A 27,621-nucleotide genomic window follows, 5' to 3' on the forward strand; every position below is an offset into this window, starting at 1 on the left:
TGGCAAAGTGGCCTGGCTCAGTCCATGACTCCCGAGTCTTTCAGACCTCTGGAATCTATCAGCGCCTATCACAAGGTGAGCCACACAACCTCTATTAATAACCACTTTTTACATCATGGCTGTGTCAAGAATGTCACTCTATTTATGAGGTTGTGATGACGAGATTTTGTATTGACAGGTGAATTCTCTGGTGTGTTGCTGGGGGACAGGGGGTATACCTGCCAGCCTTTTCTCCTGACACCACAGGGGAGCACAGCAGGCCTTACAGTCCTGCCCATGCCAGGACAAGTGCCAGGACTGAAATGACCTTTGGCCTCCTGAAGGCACGCTTTCTCTGTCTTCAGGACTTAAGGGTCAGGACTTTGAGGGCATGTGACATCACTGTGGCCTGTGCTGTCCTCCACAGTGTGGCCTGCCTGAGGAAGGAGAGGGCCCCCAGAGTGCCATCACACAGACTGGGACAATCCTGCCATCTTCCCTGATGACGACAGTGGTCGGCTGCTCAGGGACCAGTATGTGTTAAATTATTTTAGTTAACATGCATGCTCTAAATTTAAGTTAAATATGTCCTGCAGTGGCAGAGACGCATGCTGTGAATTTCAGTTAAATATGGCCTGCATTGGCAGAGGAATTAAAAAAAAAAAAATGTATAATTTTATTTAAACTGATTTTGTCTCTTATGTCGTTTGGGCTGTATACTGTGTGTATACAAGCTTGCTACTGCATCCATTCATTTGTCTGTTCATTTGTTGTGTATGGATTTGTCCTGCATTTATTTCAGTGTGCAGACATGCAGGGTGTATTACATACAGACCTTTGAATGTGTCTTTATTCTTGTGTTGTATAATATGCTTTGATTCTGTGCTTTCTATCATGTAGAGTCACTGTGTGAAGGAGCTGATTGTTTACCTGCTCTGCCTTATTCAATAAAGGAACGTCATGTTACTCTTTGATGTGTATTTATATTTATATGGGATGTGTATTTTATAGTCTATGGGAAACTGTAAATTATCTAATATTGCAACATCTAAAATCATCATTTATCATCAAATTAATGATCACAAATGTTTAAATAATGACAGTGGGTCTAGTTTCAACACCTTCCTAAAATAATCGCCTAAGTCTTTTTTTTTTGTCAAAAACAAGTTTTTTGCCTAAATCATCTCCTCTTGATGCTGGCCACCTCTGGTGAAATCACCAGCATCAGAACAGGTCATGCCATTCTACCCCTGAAGTATAACTGCCTAAATCACTTGTGTGCAAAAACTGTGACCTTGGTAGTTTTATTTTTGCCTAAGGCAAAAAAAAAACAAAAACAAACAAACAAAAAAAAAAAAGTTTTTAGGCTATTTTAAGCATTTCAAGATGGCAGCGGTATCAAGAAGAAAGAAAATTATTAAGTTATTTATAAAAATAGTTATAAAAGTTATTTCAATGATCCAGGGCTCATCCTCAATTGGTAAGTGATGAGGTTTAGTATAAATTTGGCATATAACATATTACAACTGCCTAAGTCAACAAAGGCATGTTCAGAAATTTGCCTAAGTCATTTATTTCTGTTATGTTACATAATTGACTGACATTGTTTTTAGTATGTCAGTAGTCATCTTTTTTTATATAACATTTTTGAGTGAAATTATCAATAAATATCATAGTTAATTTTTGGTGAATTTTTTTGTGTCTCTTGAAAAACCTGAAAAAATGACTTAGGTGATTATTTTAGGAAGGTGTCGATGTGATAACAATGCGTAGTGGGCAGTGGAATAACGTTTAGTTTCCGTTTGTGGTGACTGTTGACTGAGATAAGGGATAAGATTAAATAAATCCTGGAACTTAGCCTGGTCTGGAGCAGGCTAGCTCCACAGAATAAATCTCCATGGTAACTTATATCAAAACATATCCTGCTATCCACTATCCTACTTTTGTGCAACCGGATCAAGGATAAATTAATCCAGGATAACCAAGATATCCCGTCTTAATCCCTTATCCTAGTTTTGTGCAACAGGCCTCAGGTCTACATTTTTCAGACTGGATCTGTTGGATCTGTTGTGTTGACTGAGTTCTCACTGACAGGAGGGTCATAATATAACTAGAGATCATATTAGCTATTGAAGATGAAAATGAGATGGAACAGTTTAATTATTTTTGTCATAAACTTCACTTCATGTTGTAAATAAGAGCTAAACACACACTGCCTCTTTAAGAGCGCTCCTCTTCCTGAAGTGAATCAGCAGCTGAACCCCTCCCTCTTCTGTCTGATCTCAAACATTACGAGTTTTATTCTGCCCAGATATTTCCTGTTTCTCAGATCTGACAGTTTAAAGACGAGTGGAAACAACACAGTGTGAAGGACAAGAGCCCACAAGCCTGTTTACAGCAGATCAGCGAGTGACTGTGAGGAAAAGCTGCTGTTTGCTTTGGATCGGAGCACAACTCTTATCTGTTGATAGAAAGTGAAACTAGCAGACGTTTCACTGTGACTGAGAGGGGAAATGGCTCAGCGAGGAATTCAGCTGGACTCAGCAAAGTTTTGCTGTTCCATCTGTCTGGATCTGCTGAAGGATCCGGTGACTATTCCCTGTGGACACAGCTACTGCATGAGCTGTATTAAAGACTGCTGGGATGGAGAGGAGCACAAGGAAATCTACAGCTGCCCGCAGTGCAGAAGAGCCTTCACACCGAGGCCTGTCCTGGAGAAAAACACCATGTTAGCAGAGTTACTGGAGGAAATGAAGAAGATGGGACTCCAAGCTGCTCCTTCTGATCTCTGCTACGCTGGACCTGGAGATGTGGCCTGTGATTTCTGCTCTGGGAGGAAACTGAAAGCCCTCAAGTCCTGTCTGGTGTGTCTGGCCTCTTACTGTGAGCAGCACCTCCAGTTTCACTACAATGCAGCTCCATTTAAGATACACAAGCTGGTGGAAGCCACCGTGAAGCTTCAGGAGAACATCTGCTCTCGTCACGATGAGGTGATGAAGATTTTCTGCCGCACTGATCAGCAGTGTATCTGTTATCTCTGCTCCATGGATGAACATAAAGGCCACGACAAAGTCTCAGCTGCAGCAGAAAGGACCGAGAGGCAGGAGGAGCTCGGGCTGAGTCGGCAAAAAATCCAGCAGAGAATCCAGGACACAGAGAAAGACGTGAAGGTGCTTCAGCAGGAGGTGGAGGCCATCAGTCGCTCTGCTGATAAAGCAGTGGAGGACAGTGAGGAGATCTTCTCTGAGCTGATCCGTCTGGTTGAGAAAAGAAGGTCTGATGTGAAGCAGCAGATCAGATCCCAGCAGGAAGAGGAAGTGAGTCGGGCTGAAGAAGTTCAGGAGAAGCTGAAGCAGGAGATCGCTGAGCTGAGGAGGAAAGACGCTGAGCTGGAGCAGCTCTCACACACACAGGATCACATCCATTTTCTACAGAATTACCCCTCGCTCTCATGTCTCAGTGAATCTACACACTCACCCAGCGCCAACATCCGTCCTCTGATCTACTTTGAGGATGTGACTGCAGCTGTGTCAGAGCTGAGAGACAAACTACAGGAGCTTCTTAGTGAGGAATGGTCCAAGATTTCACTGACAGTGACTGGAGTGGATGTTCTACTGCCACAACCAGAGCCCAAGACCAGAGCTGAGTTCTTACAATATTCATGTCACATCACACTGGATCCAAACACAGCAAACACACGTCTGTCATTATCTGAGGGGAACAGAAAAGCAACATTAATGACATATCAACAGTCATATCCCAGTCACCCAGATAGATTTACTGGAAGGTGTCAGGTCCTGAGCAGAGAGAGTCTGACTGGACGTTGTTACTGGGAGGTGGAGTGGAAGGGGGGAGTTGATATAGCAGTCTCATATCAGGATATCAGCAGAACAGGGAGCGGGGATGAATGTTTATTTGGATGCAATGACAAATCTTGGGCATTGTATTGTTACAACATGAACTGTCACTTCAGACACAACAAAATCCAAACTGACATCCCGCTCCCTGTGTCCTCCAGAGTGGGAGTGTACCTGGATCACAGAGCAGGTATTCTGTCCTTCTACAGCGTCTCTGAAACCATGACTCTCCTCCACAGAGTCCAGACCACGTTCACTCAGCCTCTCCATGCTGGACTTTGGCTTGGATTTGGAGACACTGCAGAGTTTTGTGAGCTCAAGTAGACAGGAGTGATTAAAGCAGTTCTGTCGTCTATTTCTGTAATATCTGTGTTGGTAAGAACTTGTTTCTGTTCTTTTTTTTTTTTTTTTAAATCAAGAACTGCACATATATGTCTTCATTTTAAAATGATTGTTCTGCAAAATATTTTGTTGCATTTTTATTTTGCTGCTTAAAGCTCATTGCTGTGGTTTGTCAGTCCTGCACTTCCCAGACGTCACCTGTGGCACATTTTGTTCTTGGTCTGTTCAGCCGTGGTGGATAAGGGTTGAACTCCATCAGTCGACAGTAGAGAGAAGCCAAATGAACTGCACTTCACCAATAGTAGTTAAAACTTAGTAAAAAAAATATCACTGATTAAACTGTTGAAGAGGCTCTTTATGATTCTTAACTTCACTCAATATTTACTGTAACATGTTTTTGCTCTTCCTGTTCTGCTGCTTAATGGAGTCAGAAGTGTGTTCCCTTACCAAAAAGAAGTAAACTTCTAGTTTACCTTTCCAAGTATACTTAAGTGGAGTTTGAGTATACTTTATCAAGTATACTTTCCTTACTAAGTATACTTGTATTTATGTACTAGTAGTGTACTTACATATGTACTAGTTAGTATACTTACAAAGTATACTTATACTAAAAGTAGCCTGATTTGGCCCATTTTTGAGTATACTCGGGTAAACTTCAAGGTTACTTTACTTATATATAAGTATACTTAAATTATACTATTTCCTGTACTTGAGTTGTACTATTCTTTAGTTAAAGTAAACCATTCGTATACTCATTAGTGTACTTCAAGTACACTATTGCTTTACTTACTTTGCACTTTTATAAACTTAAAAGTGCACTACTCTTTTACTTTCAATGTACTTGAAATATACTTTACGCATACTACAACCATACTTGAATTTGTTGACCCGGCTGGGGATTGAACCCTCGACCTCCCAGTCTCAGGGGAGACGCTCTACCACTAGGCCACTGACTTGGCACAGTCTAATTTGAACCAAATAGCTGAGTGGAGAGGTATCCCTTACCAAAAAGTAGTATACTCAAGTATACTTATATGTATACTTTTTATGAACTAAGTATACTTTCTGTGAACTAATACTTCGGTAAGTATACTTTTCAGATTACTTTGAATGTACTATCAGGAATATACTTAACAAAAGTATACTTAGTTTATACTGACGAGTACACAGACAAAGTTTAAGTATAATCCAAGTATAACATACTTGATATACTTTAAGTATATTATCCAATAGTAGTTAAAACTTAGTACAAGTATATAAAAATGTTGTACCTGCTTGCAACATGGAGTGTTATATTACTGTATTAGGACTACAGTTATAAAAATGATTTATTCAAAAAAGCGAGTCAGATTGTACCTGGTTCGCACTCAAACATTTCTAGCACAGTGTAGTAAAATGTGGCCTGGTGTGTTTTATTTTTCTCTCTGTGGCCCCTCTGCAGCTCCATAATACACAAATATAAAACAAAAGAAGAAGAAGAATATTTACATTTTTAATCCAATCAAAGAGGACATCACACAATTCAAATTCATACAGTGTACTGTACATCAGTGATGGGAATTCCGGCTCTTTGGCTCCCAAGCCAAAAGAGCCAGTCAGATTTTTTTGTTGTTTAAATTAATTTATTACCAACAATAATGTAAAATTATGCGCAAAATGAATTACTAATGTAAAAAAAAAAAAAAAAAAACATGCATTTTTTTTGTTCATTGTATAAATATGCCTTTATTTATTCACTCTACATAGTGCTACAAAAAATAAATTAGAAAATACAAAAACAAACTGTTAGCTATTTACAGTTGAACTGAATTACTGTAGACACTGCAGCAGCAGCAGCAGCAGCAACAGCTGCAGTAGACACACTTCAGTTTTTTTTTGATTGCTTACACACTAAGAACATACGCTTAAACCAATGTGACAAAACTTTAACTCATTGTAACTAAACCTTAAAGACAGCGAGGCCATACCTTAGACACGTGCTGCTCTGAACTGTTTGCAATTCTGCAACACACTTCCTCCTGAACACTACGCACTATTATTTAATTAACCACTCATTATTTAATTAACCTTATGCAGCAAAACACAGAATCAAATTTCTTGCATGCTCTTGGGAATAAACGTGATTTTGCGTGAGAAAAACCAGCGCTTCTTTATTTATCCAGCCATTCTTAATATCATATGTCATAATTTTGGCTTGAAAAGTTGGTGCTCATATTGTGCCAGCTCTCAACACTGACTCACACCTCAGGCTTCCTAGATTTAACACAGAACTGGCTTCACAAACTGGGAGTAAACAACTATGAATTTTCCAAATTAATTTGTTATTGCTGTTGCCATTACAGGACTTGATTTTAATTTTTTTTTTTTAAATATATATATATATATCTGACTGGAAATGTGATCCTAAAATTCATTCATTCATCCAAACCTTTAGAGAAGCACTGAAAATCACTGAGGAGATCCAGAGAAACATGACGGTGGCTGTTCTATGTTTGGCTGACATCTAGTGGTCATGATTCGTAATTACAAGAGCCTGCAAAAATCACCATCCACACACCTGTAGGTGCTCACCATCAAGAAATGTGACTTACCATATTCAGAAGAGTTTACAGGCCAGACTCTTTTGTATTCAGAAAACTTCTGTTCCAAACACAGAGTTTATAGGAACAATCATCAATTTATTCGACTGTTTAACTGCCTAAAATGCATATAAAATTTACATTTCATACGATATAGAGGACAGTCAATGGAAAAAGTCAGTAAAAATCATCCATTGCATAATTTAAAACACAGCTGATGGTCACGGGACAGTGGCTGAGCCAAGTGTACAAAGGTGTTGACTTTTTTGTGAATGGCGGAAAGACAGAGCGGAGCTGATTTTGTGTCTCAACTGGAAAACACAGGAATGTATATTCAGTTTAAAACACTGGTAAAACTCAAAACGTGTTGAAAGCTCCACCCAGCTTTCTTACTCCCTGTCTGAGCCCAGATCAGGCCCAGTTTTGTCTGCGTCCCATGTTTTATCAGCTTTATAGCAGGACTGTGTGCAGCTGCCAGGCAGTAACTCCTCTCACCACAGGGGGGCGATAATTAATTTGTTTAGAAATAATCAAAATCAACCACAATTCTTCATTGCTTAGTCCCTGGACTAGATTTGAAACAGAATTAAGAGGCCTGAGAGTCCACCAAGATATTCACCATTATGCAACAACAATAAAAGACATTAAAAATAAAAAAGCCATGAAAACAAACTGTATTTTTGAGAAGCTCAGCATAGCCCCACTATAAAAACGATTGTGGATATTAGTTATGTATATTTCTGGCAATGTCTCCTGTTTCTGTCTTTGTTTTGTTCTCTGTTTTATTATTATTATTATTATTATTATTGTCTCCCATTATGTCTCAATCTCTTGTTTCCCCTGGTTTCTGTTGAATGTATGTTAATCCATGTATATAGTGTATCCCCTAAGTGTTTTGATGATCATGTCATGTTTATCATGTCTGAAAAAAACACTTAAAAAAAAAAAAAAAAATTCAACTTCTCGGCGCAGACCGGTGCCCTCGCACCCCGCAATCACATATACAATAGGGAGTTTAAGCAAAGGAGCAAAGATTGCTGTAGCTGTCAAATCCACAGTAGTCATTAAGCAAACTACCGCGACAGCGGCAGCGTTTTCCGCAGCGTTAACGTTGTGTAGTTGTATTTATTACAGTTTTTTTCGATTGCTTAGGCTACACACTAAGAACATACTCTTAAACCAATGTGACAAAACTTGAACTCATTGGAACTAAACCTTAAACACAGCGTGGCCATACCTTTGACACATGTGCTGCTTTAAACTGTGTTTGCAATTCTACAACACACTTCCTCCTGAACACCAGACACTATTTCATACAGAAGACACCTCGCTCAAAAATGAAAGCATGTGGTTACAATTTGGAAAACAATTATGTTCAAAATATAAAACACATCAGGTTATAAGAAAACCTGAGACACACGTGAAAGCACTTACTTAGAAAACTGAACACCAATCATTCAGGGCCTAAGCTCTACAAACAGGCCCCAGGTCAGCCATGTTGAGGACTTTGCGTGGAAGCGGTGAGAGAAAGAGGCACAGGAAGACATCGTATGCGATGTGGATGAGATTTTGTAGCTGTACGTAGTTTGATTTTGTTGTACTGTTTTATTTTTGCTTTACATACTATGTATGTATGTTTATTTATGTTCGTCAACTCACAAACCCTGGTTTCAAAACAGTAAATCCATCGGCCTAATGAGAGGCTCTCTGCCCAAAATAACACATTTTGTTTGCAAAAGGCTCTTACCATGACAAAACATTTCAAACATGCAGCAAAAGCACATTTTGTCACCGCCCAATACAACTAATCCAGCCACTCACTCACTTCATACTCAACACCAAAATGCAACACACCCTTTTCAGTCTGAGCAGGTTCAACCTTACTTTCCTTATCCTTAAGGAATGTGGTTACAATTGGGAAAACACTTATGTTCAAAATATAAAACACATCGGGTAATTAGAAAAACCGAGACACACACATGAAAGCACTTACTTAGAAAACTGAACACCAACCAGTTAGGGCCTAAGGCTTAGCTCTACAAACAGACCCCAGGTCAGCCATGTAGAGTACTTTGCGTGGAGGCAGTGAGAGAAAGAGGCACAGGAAGACATCGTATACGATGTGGATGAGATTTTGTGGCTGTACGTAGTTTCATTTTGTTGTATTGTTTTATTTTTGCTTTACATACTATGTATGTATGTTATTTATGTTTGTCAACTCAGAAACCCTGGTATCAAAACAGTAAATCCATCGGCCTAATGAGAGGTGCTCTTCCCAAAATAACACATTTTGTTTGCAAAAGGCTCTTACCATGACAAAACATTTCAAACATGCAGCAAAAGCACATTTTGTCACCGCTCAATACAACTAATCCAGCCACTCACTCACTTCATACTCAACACCAAAATGCAACACACCCTTTTCAGTCTGAGCAGGTTCCACTTTACTTTTTCCTGTGTGGATTGCAGTCATATTTTTTTGACAGTTTACATAGTTACATATTGTAAAGCAAGTAGCAAAAGCCAATATTTCCCTCGAACAACTCAACTTATGGCCAAATGAGTAGATTCCTTCAATCAGCTCTACTGTACTGTAACACAGCTGACAGCAGAATACAAAATACAGCTGTCAGTTTGAACAAGGTTCTCCTGTGAGCTACACATTCAAATGTGAACTTACAGTAAAGAACTGCATCCAAACTCAGAAAGACTTTGAGGTGAAATTTTACTGTCTTGATGGAAAAAACTTATAGGTCCCTTTTTTGTAGGTGCATCCTGATTGATGATGATTTGTGGAAAGGGCAGTGATGCAGGTGCACTAGTGATTTCACAGTGATGCAGGTGCAAAAGAGAGTGAAAAATGTGTGAATCCAATGAAAAGGTACGAACACATTTGCAAAAGAAAACTTCTGCTGTGGTTTAGAGGTGGAGATGACGACAAAGTGGATCCCAGTTCCAGTGGTGTAGTCTACGTGATACGCAGGTATACGCCGTATACCCACTAGAAAAGGTCCCGAATTTCCGTATAACCACTTAAAAATGTGCAAAGATATGTATCAGTATGTTTTTTTGACATAACGTTCACTTTCCCGTTCATAAAGTCACCTTCTCTGTGTTACGAAGCGGGCTCTTTTTGACCATATTTCGGGGGACACTACAGCTGGAGCTAACGTTAACGTTTCAGAAAGGGAGCCTGTGTGTGTGTGTGTGTGTGTGTGTGTGCATATACCCACTAGAATAAACTAGGCTACACCACTGCCCAGTTTCATTATACTGGAAAAAGTGATTGAAAAAAACTGTACTGTAAAGTACAGTATACTCTATACTGTATTCAGTTTTGAGTTTACACCTTTCTTATTTATTTTTTATTTTTTGGTTATTTTGGAAACAGTTGTTACTGTGAAAAATGTGCTTAATTTCTATTTTGAGCTTTCCAGAATTCTTTTTGAAGAAATAAATGAAAAGCAGTAAAAAATGCAGTGTTTTGTGTTAGTTACTGTGTTGCTTGCTGCTGCTGTGAAAGTGTGTTCATATGATGGAAATGTTTATCCTTTTGTCATCAGAGTTACATTTTGACAAAGGATTTTGAAGTTTTGATGACAGTGTTTCAGTTTGCCATAAATGTGAATGGTTTATTTCCAGGTGTTGTGTCTTATTTGCGTTGTGTTTAGAGTTTTGGCACAGTGAGCAAAGCATTTGCAAAATGAGTTCAAGCAATAAAAAAAAACTGTAAACTCCCTAATGAATGGCTGCGGCGGCCGAGGTCTGCGCCGAGCGTGCGCGCTATGTGAAAGCCCCTTAACATTACGGAGCATGCGCGAGAGTCATTTCACGAGCTCTCGCCTTGTTTAGGATTTAGGATGAATTTACCGACCCCAGATATGTGTGTTGGACCTGCAGAGTCTAAACTGCTGCTCATGTGTTTCCATTTGTTACAATTTTTGTCTCTTCCTTTGGATTAAATCCTTGAGGTCAGGTGTTGGTTTCCCAGTTAATATTACGTTTTTTAAAACGTAAAGTGTTGTTTGTGAAGTGTTTTCATGGGAAATCTCCACCTTCGCTGCCAAAAGCAGTGTGCGCTGGTGACAACAGCATCGCAAGACCTTGTGGGGGGTTCAGGGCCTGTCGGGATTCCTGACATTCCCGACTCGGGAAGCCAACCCACAGAGGCAGAGAATCGCTGGGTCTAAATGATGCCCATTGAAAACAGCGGGAGAATAGACTATACATGAGCATTGTTTTCTTATTCACCGGTTCAGACATGTTCGCAGAAGCACAGTCAGTTTAAACAGGCAACACAACACACAGCAATGAAACACTTTTACTGGCTGATGTACAGTACACTGTATGTATTTGAATTGCAGCAGATGACCGCCTATACTGCTTATGCCAAGAGCCGGCCCTGCCCCCCACCACCTCTGCATTTACTGTCTTCCTTTCTTTTGGGTCTTTAGGGATCCAGCTCGCTCTTAGCAACTCGCTTCACTTATCCTCCTCCTCCTGCTGATGCTCTCTCTTAATCAATGAAGCGATCAATAACAGCCATGGTTTGTAGCAGTAAAAGCAGAGAGAGCACAACTTCATCAACTATTGAACTCAACATTTTTTTTTGACAGTTTTATTGATCACTAAGAGAGCAATGACCTGGAGTGAAGTTGATTTGATGTTTGGAAAAAAAAGTAGGTTTGATGTAGTTGAGCTACATTTAGTCATTTTATTGTAGCTCAGCTCGCTGCATTTCTCTGGTGGGAGCTTCAGTGGAGTGAAGCTTCATGTAATGTACAGTAACAGTAACAGTGTACAGCTCAGCTCACTACATTTTCCAAGTAGCTTGCCCAACACTGGGTATATATGTGACATGGTGGGACTTTGGGAAAACAAACATTTTTCTAACTTTGAAGCTTTTTCTGTCACGGGAGTGGAGGAAGGAGGACCCAAAAGCAGGAGCCGGCAGGAAAAATGCTCAGTGGCAAACAAAATATTTAATAAACTTAGGCAGGAAGCAGAATGCAACACAGAACAGAACAGAACAGAACAGAACAATGAACCAACAAGGAACAGAACTCAAGACAGGACTTAAATACACAAGAACTAATGATCAAACAAGACACACCTGGGGAAGGGGCTGGAGCACAAGACAGGAGAACACAGAGGATAGGCTGAGGTTAAACACTGGGAGGGATCAGAACAATCAGGGATAATTGACAGACACGGGACAGGTGTGGCACTGGGAGGGGCAAACAAGACACAGCTGAAATCAGTGACTAAAGAGACAGAGCTGGGCAAAGGAGGCAACACCAAAACACAGGAAAACAGAAAAACAAATGTCCAACCAAAGTACCAAAACACAGAAAACACCAAACCATGACAGTACCCCCCCCCCCTCAAGCGACTGCTCCTGACGTCCCAAAAACAGTCTCTGGGGCACGGGGATAGATGGCCGTCATGAGACGGGGGGAGGAGGAGGCCAAAACAAACAAAAAAAATCTCCAGACAGAAGTCTATGGACGAGGCGGTGCTCTAACAGACGACCAGGGCGCAAGGAACTATGGACGAGGCGGTGCTCTAACAGACGACCAGGGCGCAAGGAACCATGGACGAGGCGGTGCTCTGGCGGATGACCAGGGCGGAGGGAACCATGGACAGGACGGTCCTCTGGCGGACGGCCAGGGCACAGGGAACCATTGACGGAACGGTGCTCTGGCAGACGGCCAGGGCGCTGGGAACCATGGACAGGACGGTGCTCTGGGTGACGGCCAGGGCGCTGGGAACCATGGACAGGACGGTGCTCTGGCGGACGGCCAGAGTGCTGGTGGTCAAGGCGGACCCTCCCTGGATGGTGGTAGTGCAGGTGGCACCACACTGCACACCGACCGTAACATCCTGCAGTGCAGATTTGGGATCGCCGGGCAGCAGAAGCGGCAGGGTGAACTCTGGACCGCCAGAAAGCGGCAATGTGGACTCTGGACCGCCGGACAGAGGCAGCAACGGTGGCAGTATGGACTCGCCGAACAGCGGTAACGTGGACTGGGGACCGCTGGGCAGCGGCGATGTGGACTGGGGACTGCCGGGCAGCGGTGGCAGCGTCGGCAGCGTGGACTCTGGACCGTCGGACAGCGGCGACGTGGACTCGGGACCGCCGGACAGTGGTGGCAGCGTGGACTCTGGACCGCCGGACAGCGGCAGCGTGGACTCGGGACCGCCGGGCAGCGGCGACGTGGACTCGGGACCGCCGGGCAGCGGCAATGTCCACTCCAGGCTGCCGGGCAGCGGCAGCGTGGACTGAGGGCTGCCTGACCGCTGATGAGCTGGTGGGACCAGTGACACAGGACACCGAGGAAGCAGCAGCACAGCCATGGGAGGTTGGGATGAGTGCTGCACGGGTCCTGGGGGCTGGTACTGGGACTGTCACAAGGGCAGTGGGAACTGAGCCTGGGGCAGTCAGTCGGGCTCGGAGAACTGGGACTGGGACCGTGTCAGCTAGTCGGGCTCGAGGAACTGGGACTGGGACGGGGATCAGGACCGGGTCAGCCAGTCGAACTCTGGGAACTGGAACTGGGACAGGGACTAGGACCGGGTCAGCCAGTCGAACTCTGGGAACTGGAACTGGGACAGGGACTGGGACCGGGTCAGCCAGTCGGGCTCGGGGAACTGGGACTGGAACAGTGACTGGTGCCGGGGCAGCCGGTCCAGCTCGGGGAACTGGGACGGGAGCAGCCAGTAGAACTCGGGGAACTGGGACAGGGACTAGGACCGGGTCAGCCAGTAGAACTCGGGGAACTGGGACAGGGACTGGGACCGGTCAGCCAGTCGAACTCGGGGAACTGAGACAGGGACTGGGACCGGGTCAGCCAGTCGAACTCGGGGAACTGGGACAGAGACTGGGACCGGGTCAGCCAGTTGAACACAGGGAACTGGGCTTGCTAGACTTCTGGAGTTGGTAGCTGGACTTGCTAGGCTGCTGAGGCTAGTGACTGGACTTACTGGGCGGCTGATACTGGTGGCTGGACTCACCAGACTGCTGAGGCTGGTAGCTGGGGCTGCTGGGATGCTGAGGCTGGTGGCTGGATTGCGGCTAGCCTACAAGTGGCCGACACACCCGAGAAGTGCACTCACAGGAGCAGCCGGAGCCCGGGATGCAACCATCGTCCTGACGGAGGAGGTGATCTCCGCGACCTGTTGTGAGATCTGGGCGATTTTAGCCGCCAGCGACCGGTTGCAGTCAGCCAGTTCTCCAAGCCTCTGCTGATGAGAGTCCAGAAAAGTGCTTTGTCCAAACAAACAATATTGCTCCGCTGGGTCCTTTAGGGGTTGGTTCATTCTGTCACGGGAGTGGAGGAAGGAGGCCCCAAAAGCAGGAGCCGGCAGGAAAAATGCTCAGTGGCAAACAAAATATTTAATAAACTTACAGGTGATGCAGGGAACACAAGAAACTCAGGCAGGAAGCAGGAAGCAGAATGCAATGCAGCACAGCACAGCACAGAACAGAACAGAACAATGAACCAACAAGGAACAGAACACAAGACAGGACTTAAATACACAAGAACTAATGATCAAACAAGACAGGGGGGCTGGAGCACAAGACAGGAGAACGCAGAGGATAGGCTGAGGTTAAACACTGGGAGGGATCAGAACAATCAGGGATAATTGACAGACACGGGACAGGTGTGGCACTGGGAGGGGCAAACAAGACACAGCTGAAATCAATGACTAAAGAGACAGAGCTGGGCAAAGGAGGCAACACCAAAACACAGGAAAACAGAAAAACAAGTGTCCAAAGTACCAAAACACAGAAAACACCAAACCATGACATTTTCTGAGGCAGTTTTAGGAGGAAGTTGGAGCTGAAGGGGTTAAAGGAGTGTTGTAGCATGAATGGAGTTTTGTTTCACTTCCATAAGTCTCTTTATGTCACTTTTTTTTAATTTTTTTTTTTACCACCTTTCATACAAAAGATTTTCTATTTTTCTTGTTATTTAGCAGAGTAAACACTGTGCAGTAAACCAGATCTACATTTTCCAGACTGGATCTGTTGGATCTGTTGTGTTGACTGAGTTGTCACTGACAGGAGGCTCATAATGTAACTGGAGATAATATTAGCTATTGGTTGAAGATGAAAATGCGATGGAACAGTTTAATTATTTTTGTCATAAACTTCACTTCATGTTGTAAATAAGAGCTAAACACACAGTGCCTCTTTAAGAGCGCTCCTCTTCCTGGAGTGAATCAGCACCTGAACCCCTCCCACTTCTGTCTGATCTCAAACATTACGAGTTTTATTCTGCCCAGATATTTCCTGCTTCTCAGATCTGACAGTTTAAAGACGAATGGAAACAACACAGTGTGAAGGACAAGAGCCCACAAGCCCGTTTACAGCAGATCAGCGAGTGACTGTGAGGAAAAGCTGATGTTTGCTTTGGATCGGAGCACAACTCTTATCTGTTGATAGAAAGTCAAACTAGCAGACGTTCACTGTGACTGAGAGGGGAAATGGCTCAGCAAGGAATTCAGCCGGACTCTGCAAAGTTTTGCTGTTCCATCTGTCTGGATCTGCTGAAGGATCCGGTGACTATTCCCTGTGGACACAGCTACTGCATGAGCTGTATTAAAGACTGCTGGGATGGAGAGGAGCACAAGCAAATCTACAGCTGCCCGCAGTGCAGACAAACCTTCACACCGAGGCCTGTCCTGGTGAAAAACACCATGTTTGCAGATGTAGTGGAGGAAATGAAGAAGATGGGACTCCAAGCTGCTCCTCCTGATCTCTGCTACGCTGGACCTGGAGATGTGGCCTGTGATTTCTGCTCTGGGAGGAAACTGAAAGCCCTCAAGTCCTGTCTGGTGTGTCTGGCCTCTTACTGTGAGCAGCACCTCCAGTTTCACTACAATGCAGCTCCATTTAAGAAACACAAGCTGGTGGAAGCCACCGTGAAGCTTCAGGAGAACATCTGCTCTCGTCACGATGAGGTGATGAAGATTTTCTGCCGCACTGATCAGCAGTGTATTTGTTATCTCTGCTCCATGGATGAACATGAAGGCCACCGCAAAGTCTCAGCTGCAGCAGAAAGGACCGAGAGGCAGGAAGAGCTCGGGCTGAGTCGGCAAAAAATCCAGCAGAGAATCCAGGACACAGAGAAAGACGTGAAGGTGCTTCAGCAGGAGGTGGAGGCCATCAGTCGCTCTGCTGATAAAGCAGTGGAGGACAGTGAGGAGATCTTCACTGAGCTGATCCGTTTGGTTGAGAAAAGAAGGTCTGATGTGAAGCAGCAGATCAGATCCCAGCAGGAAGAGGAAGTGAGTCGGGCTGAAGAAGTTCAGGAGAAGCTGAAGCAGGAGATCGCTGAGCTGAGGAGGAAAGACGCTGAGCTGGAGCAGCTCTCACACACACAGGATCACATCCATTTTCTACAGAATTACCCCTCGCTCTCATGTCTCAGTGAATCTACACACTCACCCAGCGCCAACATCCGTCCTCTGAGCTACTTTGAGGATGTGACTGCAGCTGTGTCCGAGCTGAGAGACAAACTACAGGAGCTTCTTAGTGAGGAATGGTCCAAGATCTCACTGACAGGGACTGGAGAGGATGTTCTACTGCCACAACCAGAGCCCAAGACCAGAGCTGAGCTCTTACAATATTCATGTCACATCACACTGGATCCAAACACAGCAAACACATGGCTGTCATTATCTGAGGAGAACAGAAAAGCAACATTTATGACACAGAAACAGTCATATCCCAGTCACCCAAACAGATTTACTTATTGGAATCAGGTCCTGAGCAGAGAGAGTCTGACTGGACGTTGTTACTGGGAGGTGGAGTGGAAGGGGACAGTTTATATATCAGTCTCATATCAGGATATCAGCAGAACAGGGGGTGGGGTTCAATGTAGATTTGGATACAATGACAAATCTTGGTCATTGGATTGTTACAACAGAAACCGTCACTTCAGACACAACAAAATCAAAACTGAAATCCCGCTCCCTGTGTCCTCCAGAGTGGGAGTGTACCTGGATCACAGAGCAGGTATTCTGTCCTTCTACAGCGTCTCTGAAACCATGACACTCCTCCACAGAGTCCAGACCACGTTCACTCAGCCTCTCCATGCTGGACTTGCGCTTGGAGGTGGAGCCACTGCAGAGTTTTGTGAGCTCAAGTAGACAGGAGTGATTAAAGCAGTTCTGTCGTCTATTTCTATAACATCTGTGTTGGTAAGAGCTTGTTTCTGTTTTGTTTCTGCACTGCACTGGCCAGATCACCTGTCACTCAAACCGTGTGGGCAGGACTATGACTCTCTTTCCAGGTCTCAGTGTAACAACATCAGTTGAAATACAATAGATTTGTCTTTTTTTCCTTTTTTTACTCAAGAACTCCACATATATAAAATATTTTGTTGCATTGTTATTTTGCTGCTAAAAGCTCATTGCTGTGGTTTGTCAGTCCTGCACTTCCCAGACGTCACCTGTGGCACATTTTGTTCTTGGTCTGTTCAGCCGTGGTGGATAAGGGTTGAACTCCATCAGTCGACAGTAGAGAGAAGCCAAATGAACTGCACTTCACAGGGAAATGTAAAAAAATATCCCTGATTAAACTGTTGAAGGCTCTTTATGATTCTTAACTTCACTCAATATTTACTTTAACATGTTTTTGCTCTTCCTGTTTTGCTGCTTAATGGAGTCAGAAGTGTGTTTGCACTCGTCCTTCTTTGTAGCTGAACAGCTGTTTGTTGATTTTGTTTCCAGTACTTTGTAACTATGATTTTTTTTAATGCACTGCAAATGAAATGATTCTTCTTCTTCTTGTCAGTGGGAAATGATTCATGTGTTCCTCCACAGTGTTGACATGCTGGTTTAACAGGTCGAGTGTGAGAATCACGTGACTGCTGAGATAGAAATGCCTGTTATGAGATTTTACCGATTAGGTGTGTCAACCAAGTGAATGTTTATGAAAATGAATAAAAAATATTTCCAAGAATCAACAGTGTTTCTTCTGTTCTCATTCCAGAAAGTCTATCAACCAGCTGAAGAGAATCTGACAATAACAGGACAGTATGTCTTGACTGGTTTACCTGCTAAAACACAAAGAAGTGCTGTAATGCCCTCCATGAACAGTAGAAAAGACAAAGTCCCAATGCGTAAAATCGGTTCTCAAATCCAAACTCAATATCACAAACAACAGTCTAGACCCACCTGCATTATCAGAAGATGTGTTTAAGCTCAAAGACACAAATAAAACTCTTTCAAAATTATACAAACTGTTAATAAACACAGACACCACAATAACACTCCCAACCCAAAAATGGGAGCGCGACCTATTGATCAGCCCCGATGCCGATTTCTGGACACAAATCTGCCATAACACCTTCACAATGACCAAAAACACTAATATACAGCTGATACAATACAAAGTAATCCATAGAACTCATATCACTCAACATAAAATGCATAAAATGGGATTCATAGACTCAGACATACATAGACTCAAGGTGTGTCCAAAAGTTTGGACACACCTTCTCATTCAATGCGTTTTCTCTATTTTCATGACTATTTACATTGTAGATTCTCACTGAAGGAATCAAAACTATGAATGAACACGTGGAGTTATGTACTTAACAAAAAAAGGTGAAATAACTGAAAACATGTTTTATATTCTAGTTTCTTCAAAATAGCCACACTTTGCTCTGATTACTGCTTTGCACACTCTTGGCATTCTCTCGATGAGCTTCAACAGGTAGTCACCTGAAATGGTTTTCACGTCACAGGTGTGCCTTATCAGGGTTAATTAGTGGAATTTCTTGCTTTATCAATGGGGTTGGGACCATCAGTTGTGTTGTGCAGAAGTCAGGTTACTACACAGCCGACAGCCCTATTGGACAACTGTTAAAATTCATATTATGGCAAGAACCAATCAGCTAACGAAAGAAAAACGAGTGGCCATCATTACTTTAAGAAATGAAGGTCAGTCAGTCCGGAAAATTGCAAAAACTTTAAATGTGTCCCCAAGTGGAGTCGCAAAAACCATCAAGCGCTACAACGAAACTGGCACACATGAGGACCGACCCAGGAAAGGAAGACCAAGAGTCACCTCTGCTTCTGAGGACAAGTTCATCCGAGTCACCAGCCTCAGAAATCGCAAGTTAACAGCAGCTCAGATCAGACACCAGATAAATGCCACACAGAGTTCTAGCAGCAGACCCATCTCTAGAACAACTGTTAAGAGGAGACTGCGCGAATCAGGCCTTCATGGTCAAATAGCTACTAGGAAACCACCGGAGAGGCAAGCAGAAGAGATTTGTTTGGGCCAAGAAACACAAGGAATGGACATTAGACCAGTGGAAATCTGTACTTTGGTCTGATGAGTCCAAATTTGAGATCTTTGGTTCCAACCGCCGTGTCTTTGTGAGACGCAGAAAAGGTGAACGGATGGATTCCACATGCCTGGTTCCCACTGTGAAGCATGGAGGAGGAGGTGTGATGGTGTGGGGGTGTTTTGCTGGTGACACTGTTGGGGATTTATTCAAAATTGAAGGCACACTGAACCAGCATGGCTACCACAGCATCCTGCAGCGACATGCCATCCCATCCGGTTTGCGTTTAGTTGGACCATCATTTATTTTTCAACAGGACAATGACCCCAAACACACCTCCAGGCTGTGTAAGGGCTATTTGACCAAGAAGGAGAGTGATGGAGTGCTGTGGCAGATGACCTGGCCTCCACATTCACCGGACCTGAACCCAATCGAGATGGTTTGGGGTGAGCTGGACCGCAGAGTGAAGGAAAAGGGGCCAACAAATGCTAAACACCTCTGGGAACTCCTTCAAGACTGTTGGAAAACCATTTCAGGTGACTACCTCTTGAAGCTCATCGAGAGAATGCCAAGAGTGTGCAAAGCAGTAATCAGAGCAAATGGTGGCTATTTTGAAGAAACTAGAATATAAAACATGTTTTCAGTTATTTCACCTTTTTTGTTAAGTACATAACTCCACATGTGTTCATTCATAGTTTTGATGCCTTCAGTTAGAATCTACAATGTAAATAGTCATGAAAATAGAGAAAACGCATTGAATGAGAAGGTGTGTCCAAACTTTTGGCCTGTACTGTATGCATGTATGTATGTATGTATGTATGTATGTATGTATGTATTTATTTATTTATCTATTTATTTATTCTCTCCCCTCTCCTAAACTCATAGCATTATTGCTGTTCATCCTGTATATTAATGACTTATGTTTGGTTTCAAAGTCACTTAAGTGTATATTATTTGCCGATGATACTACCATTTTTTGTAGTGGGGAACATTTGAAACAACTTCTGGATACAGTGGAAGAAGAATTGCAGATTATTAAAAAATGGTTTGATGTTAATAAACTATCTCTTCACCTTGGTAAAACTAAATATATGATATTTGGAAATCGTGCTCCAAACATTGACAGAAAAATTTTTATAAATGAAATTGGAATTGATAAAGTAACCAATATAAAATTTTTAGGAATAATTATCGACAATAAACTCAGTTGGAAACCACACATAGACCATGTCAAATCCAAAGTGTCAAAATCGATTGCAATCATGTACAAAGTTCAAGATTTCCTAAATCAAAGCTCCCTATACACACTTCATCATTCATTCATAGTCCCTTATATGACATACGGAGCAGAGATAAGGGGGAATACTTACAAAACAAACACAAACTCCATTTTTTTATTGCAAAAAAAAGTTATACATATTGTAAGCAAAAAACCCTATAATGAGCCAACCAATTCATTGTTTATTTATCATAATATTCTCAAATTCCAAAACTTAGTAGATTACAAAATAATACAGAATATGTATAAAGCTAGAAACGGACTACTACCACAAAGTATCCAAAGGCTGTTTAAAATGAGGGACAGTGGTTATAATCTGAGGGGAACAACATAAAAACCTCGACTACATTAGTCAGTCTGAAAAAACTTTTCAAGAATATTTTAATTATGCAGTACACTGTCAAAAAGTAGTAAGTACATCTTGTATCACATGAATCCATGCCATGCTGCTTTTTTTGTTTTGTTTTGTTTTGTTTTGTTTTGTTTTTTGGACGAATCCATGCCATGCTGCCTTTCTCTCTTTTTTTTTTTTTTTGGTCTTTTGGCGTGTGATGTTCTGGTTGACATAAATTTTACTAATTAGTAGCTTAGTTAGGTTTGTATCTGTTGTATGAAAGCTGCATCATTGGTTGACCACTTAGGTAGTAGTTATGTTGAATTAGCTCATATTGTGTGTAAATTGTTTACTTGTGATAAGGGTAGGCGTTATAAGCTCTGCTTCAGCCTACACCTTTTCGGTCAGGCTTTGTTTTGATTACTTATGCATTGTTGCTGATATTTTCTTTTTCTGTTGTTTCAATTGACCGAAATCAATCAATCAATCAATCAATCAATCAATCAATATTATATTATATTATATAGGGGATCATTAGTTGCAGCCCCTAACATTATCATTATATTATATCGTAATATATTATATTACTATTATTAATTGCTCGCTACTACACTCCATATACTTAATATACCATCAATGTTCTCCCTTTCCTGTTCAGGATCGTGATTACCAGTACAATGATAGTGACTATATTATTATACTAGTATAATTATTATGACTATGATTATGACTGTCATAATTATTAGTGTTGTTACTATTTTTGTCATTTTTATTTCATCAGTATAACTATTGTTTCTTATTTAAATTCAGCTTAACGGTATTCATGACAATGACATTGTTATAACAAAATAAAGGCGGGGGGTGGGGCCGGACTGGTTTTGCTGACGGTGGGAGTGGGCGGGGGCTCCCTGCCTGGCTCTCTGGGAGCGTGGCGGGACCTCCGGTGGGGGCGGGTGGGGGTGGGGTGGATGTACCCCACCTCTCTCTGACAGGGAAAAGAGGAAAAAAGAAAAGGGGAAAGGAAAGGGAAAAAAAAAGAGGGGCATCAGGGAGGCGAGCAAGAGGCCCCCCGCCCAGCCCCAAGTAGCACGGCCAGGAGCCAGGGGTCCCCTTCCGCTGCCGTCTCGCCTTTCTCCCGCTGGGGCTCCTGGCCATGCTACTTGGGGCCGGGCGGGGGGCCTCTTGCTCGCCTCCCTGATGCCCCAGTCTGGCCCCATCCCTCGCCGCAATATATATCAACATATAGGTACATATCATCAGATATCAGTATATTAATATATATACATGAATCAGTTATTATTCTTATGATTGTCATTACTATGTTATATTGATTTATATTGGGTCATATTTTATATATTGTATAATAATGGATTATTATATCATATAATGTTATATTATATTGTATTGTGCTACATCACATCATGATATGTTATATTAGCTCATATAATATTATTTTATTATATATATATACACTATATTACCAAAAGTATTCGCTCACCCATTCAAATGATCAGAATCAGGTGTCCTAATCACTTGGCCTGGCCACAGGTGTATAAAATCAAGCACTCAGGCATGCAGACTGTGAAACAAGACATTTGTGAAAGAATGGGCCGCTCTCAGGAGCTCAGTGAATTCCAGCGTGGAACTGTCATAGGATGCCACCTGTGCAACAAATCCAGTCGTGAAATTTCCTCGCTCCTAAATGTTCCACAGTCAACTGTCAGCTCTATTATAACAAAATGGAAGCGTTTGGGAACAACAGCAACTCAGCCACGAAGTGGTAGGCCACGTAAAGTGACGGAGAGGGGTCAGCGGATGCTGAAGCGCATAGTGCAAAGAGGTCGCCGACTTTCTGCACAGTCAATTGCTACAGAGCTACAAACTTCATGTGACCTTCAGATTAGCCCAAGTACAGTACGCAGAGAGCTTCATGGAATGGGTTTCCATGGCCGAGCAGCTGCAGCCAAGCCACACATCACCAAGTGCAATGCAAAGCGTCGGATGCAATGGTGTAAAGCACGCCGCCACTGGCCTCTAGAGCAGTGGAGACGCGTTCTCTGGAGTGATGAATCACGCTTTTCCATCTGGCAATCTGATGGACGAGTCTGGGTTTGGAGGTTGCCAGGAGAACGGTACATTTCAGACTGCATTGTGCCGACTGTGAAATTTGGTGGAGGAGGAATTATGGTGTGGGGTTGTTTTTCAGGAGCTAGGCTTGGCCCCTTAGTTCCAGTGAAAGGAACTTTGAATGCTTCAGGATACCAAAACATTTTGGACAATTCCATGCTCCCAACCTTGTGGGAACAGTTTGGAGCGGGCCCCTTCCTCTTCCAACATGACTGTGCACCAGTGCACAAAGCAAGGTCCATAAAGACATGGATGACAGAGTCTGGTGTGGATGAACTTGACTGGCCTGCACAGAGTCCTGACCTGAACCCGATAGAACACCTTTGGGATGAATTAGAGCGGAGACTGAGAGCCAGGCCTTCTCGACCAACATCAGTGTGTGACCTCACCAATGCGCTTTTGGAAGAATGGTCAAAAATTCCTATAAACACTCTCCTCAACCTTGTGGACAGTCTTCCCAGAAGAGTTGAAGCTGTAATAGCTGCAAAAGGTGGACCGACATCATATTGAACTCTATGGGTTAGGAATGGGATGGCACTTCAGTTCATAGTATGAGTAAAGGCAGGTGAGCGAATACTTTTGGTAATATAGTGTATATATATATATATATATATATATATATATATATATATATATATATATATATATATGTACACACATACACACACACACACACACATATATATATATATATATATACATATATAACATGTGTATGTATAGGTATATGTATGTTTTCTTTTTTTTTTTTTTTTTTTGTTTTGTTTTGTTCTGCTTTGTTTTGTTCTGTTCCCTCTTATTTATATCTTTACTTTACTTTTTTAGCTGTCGTCATTAGATTATCCATACCATATTGGACATAACACCATACCTTCTGTTTCTCCATCTGCACGCGCACATACACACACACAAGCACACACACACACACACACACACACACACACACACACACCCTACCTATACACATATCATTGTAAGTTTATGTTGTAGTCTATTGTGGTTTGTACTCTATGTTTACTATCTGTACTCTATGTCCACTCGGTGTAATAAAGGGGAAAAAAAAAAAAGAAATGAAACCAGCTTTGATCGACACTTTTAGCTCAGAACTGAACTGCGTTTTCTTCACCTGGGATTGTGGACGCCATTCCCATTTTTCTTCTGTTATGAAAGCAGAATTTTGGATGATTTCTTGAAATTTAAGGGCCAGTTTGAAATCCAGTGTGTTGCTATGACAGGACACGATGTTGTGTTGGTGCTCAAACTGATGAATGGTTTCATTTCACACAGAAAATACATTCCAGGCCTTCAGATCACACAAATTGCCAAGAAACATACAGTTTCATACAATCTTAGAATACAATCTTAGATACACATGCATATTTTGTTATCATGTGAGGCATGTTGTGTGTTTTTGTTGCCGTGGTTTGTAGCAGTAAAAGCAGAGAGAGCACAGCTTCATAAACTATTGAACTCAACATTTTTTTTGACACTTGACAGTTTTATTGATCACTAAGATAGCAATGACTTGGAATGAAGTTGATTTGATGACTGCGGCTTTACGATGACAGAGCCACTGCAGAGTTTTGTGAGCTCAAGTAGACAGAAGTGATTAAAGCAGTTCTGACGTCTATTTCTAGAACATCTGTGTTGGTAAGAACTTGTTTCTGTTGTGTTTCTGCACTGCACTGGCCACAGATCACCTGTCACTCAAACCGTGTGGGCGGGGCTATGACGCTCTCTCTTTCTCAGTGTAACAACATCAGCTGAAATACAAAAGAAGGGTCCTTTTTTTTTTCTTTTTTACTCAAGAACTCCACATATATCAAATATTTTGTTGCATTTTTATTTTGCTGCTAAAAGCTCATTGCTGTGGTTTCTCAGTCCTGCACTTCCCAGATGTCACCTGTGGCACATTTTGTTCTTGGTCTGTTCAGCCGTGGTGGATAAGGGTTGAACTCCATCAGTCGACAGTAGAGAGAAGCCAAATGAACTGCACTTCACAGGGAAATGTAAAAAAAAATATCCCTGATTAAACTGCTGAAGAGGCTCTTTATGATTCTTAACTTCACTCAGTATTTACTTTAACATGTTTTTGCTCTTCCTGTTTTGCTGCTTAATGCAGTCAGAAGTGTGTTTGCACTCGTCCTTTGTAGCTGAACAGCTGTTTGTTGATTTTGTTTCCAGGACTTTGTAACTATGATTTTTTTTAAAGCACTGCAAATGAAATGATTCTTCCTCTTCTTGTCAGGAATGATTCATGTGTTCCTCCACAGTGTTGACATGCTGGTTTAACAGGTCGAGTGTGAGAATCACGTGACTGCTGAGATAGAAATGCCTGTTATGAGATTTTAGTGATTAGGTGTGTCAACCAAGTGAATGTTTATGAAAATGAATAAAAAATATTTCCAAGAATCAACAGTGTTTCTTCTGTTCTCGTTCCAGAAAGTCTATCAACCAGCTGAAGAGAACCTGACAATAACAGGACAGTATGTGTTGACTGGTTTACCTGCTAAAACACAAAGAAGTGCTGTAATGCCCTCCATGAACAGTAGAAAAGACAAAGTGACAGGAGGGAGAAATACCTGCATTCAAAAGTCATTTATGACATTTTAGTGTGTCTGGGATGAAATGAAACCAGCTTTGACCGACACTTTTAGCTCAGAACTGAACTGTGTTTTCTTCACCTGGGATTGTGGACACCATTCCCATTTTTCTTCTGTTATGAAAGCAGAATTTTGGGGGATTTCTTGAAATTTAAGGGCCAGTTTGAAATCCAGTGTGTTGCTATGACAGGACACGATGTTGTGTTGGTGCTCAAACTGATGAATGGTTTCATTTCACATCTAAAATACATTCCAGACCTTCAGATCACACAAATTGCCATGAAACATACAGTTTCATACAATCTTACAATACAATCTTAGATACACATGCATATTTTCATTTAATCTGTGAGTCCGTGTTTACATCAGTTAAAAATAAATACATATTTTCACATCATCCAACACTCAGATGGCATCAAAACTGTCAGTGGTGTGGTAAGAGTCAACAGAATGGAAACACATGAGCAGCAGTTTAGACCCTGCAGGTCCAACACACATATCTGGGGTCGGTAAATTAATCCTAATCAAATTATCTCCATCTCAGCTGTTTAATATAAGACATAATCTGATCAATATAGGCATAAAAAAGCTAAATAGGTATATGCTGAACTTTTGAGTGCACGCATGCCATTTTCCTTCTTTTGTATGTAATAATTGATGCATTTCCTTTTTTTGGCCAGTTGTTGGTATTTGGTTGGTAATTGTGGAGAGATTTTTGTAAATCCACTTGGTGTGATTAATGAAGAGTATTGTTGGACATAGCAGTTTCATTTCATAATTACTGGACTTGCTGACAGGACGTCTCATTACTTTGAACACACTGATGGATTATTTTCACTGATTTCAACACACATATAGTTGACCTTTGTATTGGGAGCAGAGGTCGTGATAACCGAATATTTTCCGTCATTGACGTTTTTTTTTAAACAGTGACGGAAAAATCTGAAGGCAATCTGTAATTTTGACAGATTGCAATTCACACCCCTGACCACTTGGTGGCAATGACAGGGCAGATTGCAGTCCGGCGCCGTGCCAGATCTCCGGCGTACCGGTGTGACTGCGAAAAAAAAATGTGGGTTCGCCCAGCTTTATCTAACAGACATTTCTCTGGATCCAATAGAAGCGTAGCTTTCGTTCTCACAATAAGCCTACTAGCCAATCAGAAGTAGGGCGGGACTTGGTTGTTGACAATCAGGCGCTCCATGCACCGTCGAAAGTGAGCCTTGTTAGCCTTCAGTGACGTACATAGGCATATACACTACTCACAAAAAGTTAGGGATATTTGGCTTTCGGGTGAAATTTACGGAAAATGTAAAAAGTTCACGCTACAGTGATATTATATCATGAAAGTAGGGCATTTAAGTAGAAGCATGCACTGGTGATTTCCTCATCTCAAACAATTTCTTGAAACAAAAGCCAACAACAGTGGTGGGTATACCACAACAAAAAATGTCAGTGTCAATAACTTGTCATGTGCCCTTGAGCATCAATTACAGCTTGACAACGACGTCTCATGCTGTTCACAAGTCGACTTATTGTCTGCTGAGGCATGGCATCCCACTCTTCTTGAAGGGCGGCCCTCAGGACATTGAGGTTCTGGGGTACAGAGCTCCGAGCCTCTACACGGCCACTCAGCTGATCCCATAGGTTTTCTATGGGATTCAGGTCTGGAGAAAGTGCAGGCCACTCCATTTGAGGTACCCCAGTCTCCAGCAGCCGTTCCCTAATGATACGACCTCGATGAGCTGGAGCATCAAACACCTGATGTGAATTTTGCCGTTAAACTCCTTGTTAGAGAACAGCAACTTGTGCAAAAAGTACTGAAACACTGAACAGTTGGACATGTGCATTCAAAAGTTTACAGAAGGTCACATTAAGTTCACCTGTAAAGGTTAGAATGAATTTTAGGTTCATCCTGAAATTTCACCCGAAAGCCGAATATCCCTAACTTTTTGTGAGTAGTGTATGTCTATGGTGACGCATTGTAACCCACAGGATGGACTGCAGGTTCATGAAGCCCGGGAAAGACAGCTAAGATGTCTCTTACACCGATGATGTCGGCGCCGACAGGATTCAGCATGCCTACTCTACATATCTTTATCTCCTAGACCATTTATGACATACAGAAACTTTAAAAAACGTCGGAAACCGGAGAAACGGAGCTTTGCGCCTATATACAGGCCATTGCGGTAACTCCGTAGGACTACTGACACTTC

The 27,621-nt window shown here is 42.3% G+C and overlaps 2 protein-coding genes across 3 annotated transcripts; both read left to right on the forward strand.

Moving 5' to 3' along the window:
• The first annotated feature begins 2,456 nt into the window (after nucleotides 1-2,456).
• On the forward strand, nucleotides 2,457-24,490 carry LOC115362485 (tripartite motif-containing protein 16-like). The gene is made up of 3 exons (XM_030056431.1): nucleotides 2,457-4,196; nucleotides 15,471-15,472; nucleotides 24,440-24,490. Exon 1 carries the CDS (start codon nucleotides 2,493-2,495, stop codon nucleotides 4,158-4,160), a length of 1,668 nt encoding a protein of 555 aa, XP_029912291.1. The 5' UTR covers nucleotides 2,457-2,492; the 3' UTR covers nucleotides 4,161-4,196; nucleotides 15,471-15,472; nucleotides 24,440-24,490.
• On the forward strand, nucleotides 15,115-17,329 carry LOC115362482 (tripartite motif-containing protein 16-like). 2 transcript variants are annotated; one of them, XM_030056424.1, is made up of 2 exons: nucleotides 15,115-16,966; nucleotides 17,175-17,329. In XM_030056424.1, the coding sequence occupies exon 1, from the start codon at nucleotides 15,248-15,250 to the stop codon at nucleotides 16,913-16,915; it is 1,668 nt and encodes a 555-aa protein (XP_029912284.1). In that variant the 5' UTR covers nucleotides 15,115-15,247; the 3' UTR covers nucleotides 16,916-16,966; nucleotides 17,175-17,329. The 2 variants fall into 2 exon arrangements, with proteins under 2 accessions (XP_029912284.1, XP_029912286.1); XM_030056426.1 differs by having other exon boundaries at nucleotides 17,196-17,329.
• Nucleotides 24,491-27,621: the final 3,131 nt, after the last annotated feature.

This window comes from Myripristis murdjan, chromosome 7 (assembly GCF_902150065.1).
Source record: "Myripristis murdjan chromosome 7, fMyrMur1.1, whole genome shotgun sequence".
In the NCBI taxonomy this organism is placed as follows: domain Eukaryota; kingdom Metazoa; phylum Chordata; class Actinopteri; order Holocentriformes; family Holocentridae; genus Myripristis; species Myripristis murdjan.

What these genes read in the sequence shown, in the direction of transcription:
- LOC115362482 (XM_030056424.1), top strand. Translation starts at nt 15,248, where the DNA reads ATGGCTCAGCAAGGAATTCAGCCGGACTCTGCAAAGTTTTGCTGTTCC.
- LOC115362485 (XM_030056431.1), top strand. Translation starts at nt 2,493, where the DNA reads ATGGCTCAGCGAGGAATTCAGCTGGACTCAGCAAAGTTTTGCTGTTCC.